The sequence below is a fragment of the Myotis davidii genome, unplaced genomic scaffold, assembly GCF_000327345.1.
Source record: "Myotis davidii unplaced genomic scaffold, ASM32734v1 scaffold120, whole genome shotgun sequence".
In the NCBI taxonomy this organism is placed as follows: Eukaryota; Metazoa; Chordata; class Mammalia; order Chiroptera; family Vespertilionidae; genus Myotis; species Myotis davidii.
In genome coordinates this window covers 4,119,721-4,130,226 of record NW_006294778.1, presented here as the reverse complement: position 1 = coordinate 4,130,226, position 10,506 = coordinate 4,119,721, and the positions used below count along the sequence as shown (strand labels likewise).

The following is a 10,506-nucleotide window of genomic DNA, read 5'->3' as shown; positions in this document are numbered from 1 at the left end:
CTCCTTAAAAAAATCAATAAAATATATTTAAAAAAAAAAGGAAAAATTGTTACATTTTTTAAATTTCCTGTTAAGTTCCCCCTTCATAATTTTTATGTTCTTGAGAGGAATAAAGTAAAACATGTTTGGAAAAAAAAAAAAGAAGAAGACAGAACCTGGCTGGAGAACCTAGCGAGAGAACATGGCTAGAGAACCTAGCTACAGAACCTGGCTATGATGATCACCTGAACGCTGTCTCCATGTCATTCCTTCTTTGCCGACTCCGTCCACGCCTTTGGGGACCCCTGGACCTGCTGGGGTTGGACCCCCCAGGTCTCTCTGCAGCATCAGGTCACTGCTTGTATAGAATTATTGTCTGTCCTGGTAGCGTTCCCTTTGTATTCTCATCCCAAAGCCCTTCTACAATCCAGCAAGCATGTCATTTTTCTTTGGACCTGGCTTGACATTCTTTTAGTCCTCTTCTTTCTTGACTGCCAGCAAGGCGTACTTTTTTTTTTTTTAATTCTCTTTTTATTGATTTTAGAGAGAGAGGAAGAGAAAGGGAGAAAGAGAGAGAGACCAACATCAATGTGAGAGAGAAACATTGATCAGTTGCCATTGCCTCCCATATGTACCCCGACCAGGTATCAAACCTGCAACCTGGGCATGTGCCCTCAGTGGGAATAGAACCCAGGACTTTTTGGTGTACAGGACTATGCTCCCACCAATCAAGCCACACAGGCCAGGATGGTGTACTTGTCCTCTGTTTTAAACCACAACTCTAGTCAATGCTTGAGCTAACAGACATGGTTGTAAGATATGTATCTCTAGTTGCAGCAAAAGCATGTTTATACATTGGTCCTGTGGGAAGTCAGAAGGTTCAGTGGCAGCACAGGGTACTGTGCACTAAGTACTCTTGTTCCAGTCCGCACTGCACCCACATGAGCAAAAATAGCATCAACATTTCCTTGCCCCGGGCTTGCCACCGCTCTTCCAGAATTGTGTGCTGTCAGGAGCAGCAGGCCGGTCTCTCCAACACTCCAAGCGACCTCCTGACATTCCTGTTTCCTCCAAAGACCGTGTTTTCTCCTGTGTATCTCTCATCCACCTGGCAGGATGCCTGACCCAGTGTAAGAGCTCCTGAATAAGTGGGTTCAGAGAGGAGGACAACCAAAGCACTCAAGAGGGGGCCTCAGAATCGGAATAATAATTATGTGGTTTTCGTAGACCCTGCTCGCTATTCAGATTAACTTCTATGTGGACCCAAATCTCTCTGGTCATTGTTCCTCGTACACTTTCTCGCTGACCCCCTGCCGTCTCCAACTTCAGATTCTTTCTCCTTTATTTCTGCTGGGCAATGTCCTGAGGATGCAAGAAGCGTATTTTCCATGACCTAGATTTCTACACTGTATGTACATGTTCTTCCCTGGGGAAGAAATGAGGACAGAGAGAGACCCGGGGTATAAGTGCAGTGGCTACCAGCATGGGCTCTGGAGACAGACAGACCTAGGTGCTAGCTCAAGCCTTATATGTATGTGTTACTAAAAATCTCACTTCAGTTTCTCATCTACAGTATAAAGTAGGGAAGCCTCACAGGCCCCTCATAGGACCCTGGTAGGGTTAAAAGGCATCATGCATGTAAAACCCTCATTAAGGACTCAATACATGGAGGTTATTATTGTTGTTGTCTGGAGAAACCCAAGGTATGAATAAGGGAAATGAAATGTAACAGTAACACACTTGGAACAAAAACAACAACAAAAACCCAAGTGAGTCAGTTGTACAATGTTGCAAACACTGCTGGTAGCCTACTTAATAACCTTCTCTGCTTCCTCCCTTCAAATAGAAACGCTATCTTTTCGGGCCGAAGGTGCCCGTTAAGGGTTAACAGTAGTCGTCTTCTCAGACATCCTAAGCTAGAGTGTCTGTGAGCAGAGCGGCTGTCTGACTTCCTAGAAAGCTACATTTTCCTGGCAGAGAGCGTGTGGTACCTTTTGCCCTTTCTTCCTGTCTGAAATCCAACTTCGATGCCTGGAGGTGGAGGAGCATCTTGCAGCTCTGAGGATCAAGGTCCACGCTGGGCTGCTGCATATGGTCACAGTGGCTGTGCATGGAGACTGCAGTGTCGAGTCAGCGAGGGGCCTGGCAGGACACAGATGGCTCAATCCAATAGGCTCGTGGTGGAGATTTTGGGGGGGAAAAAAAAAAGGCCATTTGAAGTGTGTAGTCGGAGGTGTTAGGGAAATGTGGTTAAGAGATGGTTTGGTAGCCTGGGGTTAGAAAATGCAGGGAGCCATCACCGCCCCTGGCCCTGAAGGGTGAGGGAAGGGAGTGGGTAGCAGGACTGCGAGGAAGGGGCTGCATGAACAGGGCAGCCCAGTAGCGGCAGCCTGTGCTGACCCACAGAGAAGGGACTAAGGGGCGAATTCCTCCAACCTTACAATTTGGCCAAACTCAAATGGAAGTCAGAGGGCAAGGGAGCTCAGGTGAGGTAATCCACTTCTGTCAGCCTCTCAGGGCACTGAACAGGTTGAAGAGTGGAGGGTTGACCTGTATAAGCAAACAGAAGATATCCTTGCACAGGGTGGCCAGCAGCCTTGTACGTGTTAAGAGGGCAGAGCAAGGACAACGGAGGAGCCCGAGTCGCTGGTGGCATTGGGAGCCACCCGGCAGCTCTGAACTAACTACTTAGGATACATCCTGCTAAGTGAGGAAAAGAAGCCGTCTGTGCTAAGTCACTTGGGTCAGGTTTCAGTCCTATGCCTGAATGCAGTCCTGTGTGACCTTGATGCATTTCACGTGCTTTTTAAATCTGTGGTGTCAATATATTGTATATCTGGCTCATTAGTATTCCATGTTTCTTTTCTGTTGAAAGTCAAATGGTCATCATTTCTTCTTACCCAATGGGCCTGCCTTGCTGAGTATAGATAGACCTCGATGAAAATTTATTAAAGCTGATAAAGGTGACTGGGAGGAAAGGAGAGCGTATTCTGTAGTAGCAGTGGCTCACTCAATGACTGGGTTGGACTGACAAGCCTCTACTCATTGCCTCTGTCTCCCTGGGCTGGGCTCCAAGATCACCCACGTGGGGCAGGAAGCACAACTATAGGAGCCCCAATTCCTTCTTTTGCCTGGTGGAGCTCAACGATGGGTCATCTCCTTGTCTGGAGCTTAGGTCCCCTGTTACCCCGATCTGCACAATGGCTCCTGTACCCTACTCTTTGCACCTGGGTTCTCTCCCACACAGGATGACCGTCTTTTTCTTCCTTGGCTCTTGTGCCAATTTCCTTTCTTGTAACTGGTGTAGGCTCTCCCTGGCCTAGAACTCTGCCTTGCTCTTGCCTGCTGCCCTCTCCACGCCTTGGCCACAGCTCCAGCCAAGAGCCATGGCCAGAGCCGTGCGATCTGTGAACAGGCCTCTCAGACACCATCTGCTCCCTTCATCTTGGGAGCAGTGCCTGCCCAGGCTCTCTGCTGCTGGAGTCCAGTCGACCTGCTGGCACTCCCCAAAACCTCTCCTCAGAGCTCTGCCAAAAAACCCTTGGCCCGAGTCCTCAGTTGAAATTAAGGTATCCCTCGGATATGCAATTTATCCTCTTGGCCGAAAACACAGCACTGTCTGCTGCCTCCCAGTATGAGTCCCTCCCCCTGAGGGAGATGCCTCAGTGGCTCAGAAGGAGGAGTAGAAATGGTAATGATGTAATGAAAACACTGCTGCTGGAGTAAAACCATTTACGACTTCCCAAATGCTACCTACCTGCCAGGCATTGCTTAAGTGCAGCACTGTGCTTGTTTGCATGGCAACAGCACCCATTTCAGTGACCACGGTGTAATTTAATAACATCAGCCCTCTCCCCCAAGCAACGCAGTTCAAACTGTCACCACAGGCCAGTGATGGCGAACCTTTGGAGCTCGGCGTGGCAGCATTTTGAAAAACCCTAACTTAACTCTGGTGCCGTGTCACATATAGAAATTTTTTGATATTTGCAACCATAGTAAAACAAAGACTTATATTTTGATGTTTATTTTATATATTTAAATGCCATTTAACAAAGAAAAATCAACCAAAAAAATGAGTTCGCGTGTCACCTCTGACACACGTGTCATAGTTTCGCCATCACTGCCATAGAATAACTGTAATCCCATAAGTGCAACTTCGTGGCTAGCTTTTCAAAGTAACTGTGCAGCCAAAACCGGTTTGGCTCAGTGGATAGAGCGTCGGCCTGCGGACTGAAGGGTCCCGGGTTCGATTCCGGTCAAGGGCATGTACCTGGGTTGCAGGCACATCCCCAGTAAGAGATGTGCAGGAGGCAGCTGATCGATGTTTCTGACTCTCTATCTCTCTCCCTTCCTCTCTATAAAAAAAATCAATAAAATATATTTTTTAAAAAAGCAACTGTGCAAATCACAGATCTACATCAGAATCAGTGGCCACTCATGTCACTTCTTTGACACAGTGGCTGTTGGTGACTGGTCACTGGAATCTGTTGTTCAGTTTATGTACAGACAGCAAAGTGTGTAGTTGTAATGCTCCCTTCACACCTAGCGATAAACCCATGTGATGTTTACAAATATGGGCAACAGAGAGAACTGACCAATAAAGGTAAAAATGTAGTAAAGAAACAAAAAGTGATCCCGGTGGGGGTGAAGTCCAAATCCAAGGTAAATGGCCGTGAGATATAACTGTTCAACTCTAGATATGCAGCCAGGAAAAGTTAGTAAAAGTGAATTTATGAACGTGAGGAAAGTGGTGGTGATGAAAAGGAGGCAGACGTTGCAGAGAAAGTGAGTGAGCGAAAAATTCACCCCGAAGGAACTCTCCAAGGTGTTTTGTGACATTGAGAGTGTGAAGGATAAAATATGGGAAGCTGATCCAAATTTAAAAAGGAGTACGCCAATTTGCCAACTTGCCAAGGCACAGAAAAGCTGCTCGCGCTGTACAGTAATAAGAAGGTCCTCTTGGTAAGTTTTACACAAAATTAAAACATTTTGTTCTCCGTGTTTCTAATGTTTTAAATTACAGAGTGGCAAATAAATATTAGGTTGGCTAACTTTTCATTTCCCTAGATATTTAAAGCCAACAGGGAGAGTTTTAAACATTCTGACAGAAATTTTAAAGGTCACCGAACAATGGTGATTTTTCTCATTGAGAAGGCCACTTTGCAGCGTTTAAGCTTGCATGGTCATTTTTACAGAACAGCACCACCATGCAAGGCAAGGGCTGCCTGTGTTTTACACCTATTCTCTCATTTGATCTTTAAATAACCCTAAGCAATAGACGCTAGCATCATCCCCATCATATAGAAAAAGAATCTGCGGCTCAAAGACAATAAATAATTTGACCCAGATCAAAAAGCTAATGAAAGGCTGCACCTATTGGATTCTAAACCCCATGATCTTAACCGCTATGCTCTATTATCAGTCCAGGTAGATGATGGGTATTTGATATGGGGGAGCAGGTGTGAAGGAGAGAAAGCGGTGAGAGATGAAGGTACCTTCTCTAATGTAATCTAAAAAGGCTAGAACAGTATTGCCCAAAAGAGCTTTCTGTTTTCTATTCTATTTTTTAAAAAATATTTTTTTATTGATTTCAGAGAGGAAGGGAGAGGGTGAGAGAGACAGAAACATCAATGATGAGAGTCATTGTTTGGCTGCTTTCTGAACACCCCCTACTGGGAATCGAGCCTGCAACCGGGGCATGTGCCCTTGACTGGAATTGAACCTGGGACCCTTCAGTCTGCAGGCTGACGCTCTATCCGCTGAGGCAAATCAGTTAGGGCTTATATTCTATTTTTTAAAGCATATAACTATCGATATAATTTATAATCTAAAATATAGAAATATATAGTCAACCTTAATATACATGTAAATCTATGTGTACTCCTTAGTCTATCTTTTCTTGATCCTCCAGGATTTTGCTCCATCAAGAAACTTGAATATTACCTGGGTACATGGCCATATATATATATAACTAATATGCAAAGTCCCCTCAGGAGTTTGACTGGGAGACCAGGAGTTCGATTGCTCACTAAGACGTGTGCTGACCACCCGGGGGTGGCACGGAACGAAGGAAGGCCCCAGCCGGCACCGGAAGGCCCCTATTGGCCCTGATTGCTGGCCAGGCCTAGGGACCCAGCCCATGCACTAATTTTGTGCACTGGGCCTCTAGTTCTAAATAAAAACTATATTTCCTGGCTAGTGTGGCTCAAATGGTTGGAACATTGCATACACTGAAAGGTTTGATTCCTGGTCAGAGCACATACCCAGGTTGCAGGTTTGATCCCCGCTGGGGTGCATTCAGGAGGCAACTGGTTGATGTTTCTCTCTTGCATGGATGTTTCTCTTTCTCTAAAAAAAAAATTAAATTAAATTAATAAAAACATATCCTCAGGTGAGGACTAAAAGAAAAACACTATATTTCCCAAACTTCTTCAACTGGCCTGTGACTAAATATTGGCTTATGGGATAAATAGAAAAAATATGTATAATCCCAGGATGTGTTCTGGAGAAGGGAATGTTCCTTTCCCTTGCTCTTTCCTGCTGGCTGGAACGTGGATGAAATGGCTAGAGCTGAAGCAGCTATCTTGGGCCATGAGTTGGAAGGAGGAATTCTAAGCCTTAAAATCTACAAATTCCTGAGGACTTGTGAAACAGAGCTGCCATGCCAGTTTTGGAATGCCACCTCCAATATTCATTTACATGAAAAAAATAGCAACTTTTAAAGCCATTATTATTATTATTATTATTATTATTATTATATTTCTGTCACTGCAGCTAACATCATCTTAATATACCAAAGGCCTGGGGGTTCTGGGTGGCTTGTGGGCAAGATGCTTTTTGTCCCTGCAAAAGGGAAGTCCTATTTCCCCATCCTGGCTATCCTCCTGCTTCATGCCTTTGGGCATGTTATGTGAGGACACAATGCCCAGGGCTGCAAAAGCCTTCTTATGACCACAAAGGAAAGATCAAGAGAAATCCAAAGCAACCACTCAGAACCATGACACCATCGAAGTGCTGAACGAACTCTGGAGCCACCTACCCCAGATTTCTTGTGCAAGATAATTACGAGCCTTACCATTTAGTTACTATGTGTTGAATATTCTGCTACTTGTGGCAGAAAGCATTTCCAAATGGTATTTCTCTTGCTATGTTCTGAATGTTTATGTCCCTCCACAAATTCATCTGTTGAAAACCTCACCCCTAAGGCAATGTTATCATTAGGTGGGGCTTTTGGTATTTTGGTGCTTAGGTCATGAGGATGGAGCCCTCATGGATGAGATTAGTGCCCTTATAACAGAGACCCCAGAGACTTGCCCGGCCCCTTCCAACATGTAAAAATACAGGGAGAAGTCAGCAGTCTGCAACCTGCAGACCCTGACCACGCTGGCAGCCTGATCTTGGACTTCCAGCTTCAATAACGATGAGAAATAAATAAGCCACTGAGTCTGTAGTATTTTGTTTTAGCAGCCCAAAATGAGACTTGATTGTGGCCCTAAAGAAGGATCTAGTTGAAAAAAGAAAGACTGACAATCAAGATGTTAAGAACAGCTTTCCCTGCACCCATTTCTCTCCTCCAGCCACTGTTCATTCTTTCCTTTCATGGGTGAGTCTCTGTAAAAAGTGGACTACACATGCTATTTGCACTTTTTCACTTGTTATTCATTCTTCGATCTTCTCTGCCTTCCTTCCTCCCACTCTGCTGAGCATTTTAATCTAGGCCACTAATAACCTAATTTTCAAATCAAATAGACACTTTTTTTTTGTCTTCTTCCTCTCTGACCTCTCTATGCCTTTGGCTTTGATAACCACTTCCGCCTCTGTGAAATCCCCTTCATGGGTGGCTTCTTTGACATCGCCCTCATCCAGTTCCCTTTTGACCTCTCTGGCTCCTCATTCTCTATTTTCTTCATGAGTGCCTCCGTCGGTCTGTACGTCCTAAATGTTGGCTTCTTCTCTTCCCTTTCTATACTCTCCTCCTAGGTGCTAACTTCTGATCCTGCAGTTTCCAAGATTGAAGGTACCTTTCTTGGGAACAGGGGCCCTCGTCTAGACTCGTCATTTAAACAGAGATGAGTCAAAGCTGATCTGGTAAAAGTATTTTTCCCGTTGGATTAAGCACTTAGTCATGGATTGAATTGTGTGCCCTCAAAGGATATGTTAAACCCTTAACACCCAATACCTGTGAATGTGACCTTTTTTGGACACAGGGTCTTTGTAGATGTAATCAAGCTAAGATGAGGTCATTAGGATGGGCCTTAATCTAATACAACTGGTGAATGTATAAGAAAACAAGAGACAAAGACAGACACGGACAATACCCTGGGACGACGGAGGCAGAGATTGGGGTGATGCAGCCACAGGCGCAAGAATGCCTATGATTGATGGCTCCCACCAGAAGCTAGAGTCAGGGAAGGATTCTCCCCTCTGGGTTTCAGAGGGATGAGGGCCCTGCTAACACCTTGATTTTGGATTTCTAGCCTCCAAGACTGTGAGACAGCCCATTTCTGTTGTTTCAAGCCACCTGGTTGGTGGTGCTTTGTTACAGAAGTCCTAGGAAACAGAGACACACTTCCTCCATTGTCCTGCAGCTCCTTATCTGACCAACCATTTATAACTTGCAAATATCATACACCAGTTTTGCTTAACTTAAATATCAACATTGGGTTTGCAACTTTTTTTTTTTTAATCCTCACCTGAGGATATTTTTCCATTGATTTTAGAGAGAGTGGAAGGGAGAGGGAAAGACAGAGAATAATATCAATGTGAGAGAAACACTTCGATTGGTTGCCTCCTGCAGGGCCAGGGAGGAGCCTGCAACTGAGGTATGTGCCCTGGACAGGAATCAAACCCGGGACCCTTCCATTGAACCAAACTGGCCGGGGCAGTTTGCAACTTTTTAATTTTACTCTTAATCTTTTTCTTAAAGAACATTAAAAAAAACCTTACCATCTACTTACATAATCATTCATAAAAGTTGGGACATTTTAACAATGAACTTTCAGAATATAGTTCTTTAAAATATATATATTTTTATTGATTTCAGAGAGGAAGAGAGAGGGAGAAAGAGATAGAAGCATCAGTGATGACAGAGAATCATTGATCAGCTGCCTCCTGCAGGTCGCCCAAAGGGGATCAAGCCTGCAACGCAGGGATGTGCCCTGACTGGGAATCCAACAGTGGGCTCCTGGTTCATAGGCTGACGCTCAACCACTGAGCCACACCAGCTGGGCTGAAGTACAGTTCTTAAGCAAATATCTTAAGTTTTATGAAAAACATATTGCTCTATCCCTTCTCCAGTTTTGTTTTACATACATAAAAACTTTATAACAGAAACATTGAAGGGCCCCTTGATATGTGACAAAGAAAACCTTCCTACATAAATATTCATTTCCAGCCATCTTTTCGTTTCCAGCCATCTTTCGCCTCCCTTCCCAAATTTTCTCTGACCCTGTTTGAAATTGGGGTAATAGTGAGGAGAACTTGAGAAGCAGGAGCTGAAAAGAACAGTGAGAATTCCTTTTTCAAAAGGTAGAAAGTTTAGATGGATGAGAAGGTGGAGAGGGAGCTGGGGAAGGGAACTGAGCTCAGCATAGGAGAGAAATTGAAAATGACCAAAGAGGAGGAGGAAGGAATGTTAGGAAATTTTATAGATGTAGTGTGTATTCCTGCTTTTTTAGAGTGTGAGGTAGGGGTTTTAATGGCTTCCCATTTTTTTTTTTTTTCCCGGCTTGACTGGTGTCTCTTTGAGTGTGATTCTGTGTAGGACTAGGTCACAAAGCAGCCGAGCCTGACTTACAAGGGTTACATCTAACCACGATCAGAGGCGGTTCAGTGGTGAAGGGTAGGAACTCTGCAATCAGAACCCCGCGCCTGAACCCTGCTCCCCATCCTGTTCTGCTCGGAGCCCCGGGGACAATTCCTTCTCTGTGCCTCATTCCCCACCGCGAAAAGGAGGTCACAGTACCCGCTCCCTGGATTGCTGGGAGGATCAAATGAGACAGCCAAGGCCATGAGGACGGTGCTTGGCAACGGAGGACGCTCACCTGTCGGCAATAAAACAGGACTCTCCGTATAACTCACCTGCTTACACGGAACAAAAACAGAAAGAACCTTGGGGGGCTCGCCGTTCCTCAGCCCCTTGGAATGTCATCACCAAGCCTGGCCGTCGTGGTCCAGACTCCCTCCCTCGCGCCCGCGGTTCCAGGGCATCCCCCTGGCCCAGGCGGCGCGCCCCGCTTCCGCGGAGACATTCACCAAGTAAAAGAATCATGATAGTAAACAAAACAGCCATGGGCCCTGCTCTCCCAGCTCTGTGGCCTAGCTACCCTTACTCCTGCATCTCCTGAATGGATTAGGGGTGAATGGGGCGGCCGTAAAGGCAAACGCTGCACCTTCTCTCGCGCACACAAACCGCGGGGCCCCGGTGGGGAGGGGAGACTTGGTCGGTAGGAAACGTCCTCCCACCCAAAACCTGTGGCCCCGCTGCCCCGGCCCGGCGAAGTAGCCCGGGGGTGGGGGCGCCTTTCC

At 45.7% G+C, this 10,506-nt stretch overlaps 1 protein-coding gene across 1 annotated transcript in view; it reads right to left on the bottom strand.

Moving 5' to 3' along the window:
* GLT8D2 (glycosyltransferase 8 domain containing 2) overlaps positions 1-2,091 on the bottom strand; it is a 31,264-nt gene extending 29,173 nt beyond the window's left edge. Inside the window, exon 1 of the mRNA XM_006769394.2 lies at positions 1,971-2,091. Within this exon, the coding sequence (XP_006769457.1) occupies positions 1,971-2,091 (121 nt within the window). The remainder of the gene's footprint in view (positions 1-1,970) is intronic.
* Positions 2,092-10,506: the final 8,415 nt, after the last annotated feature.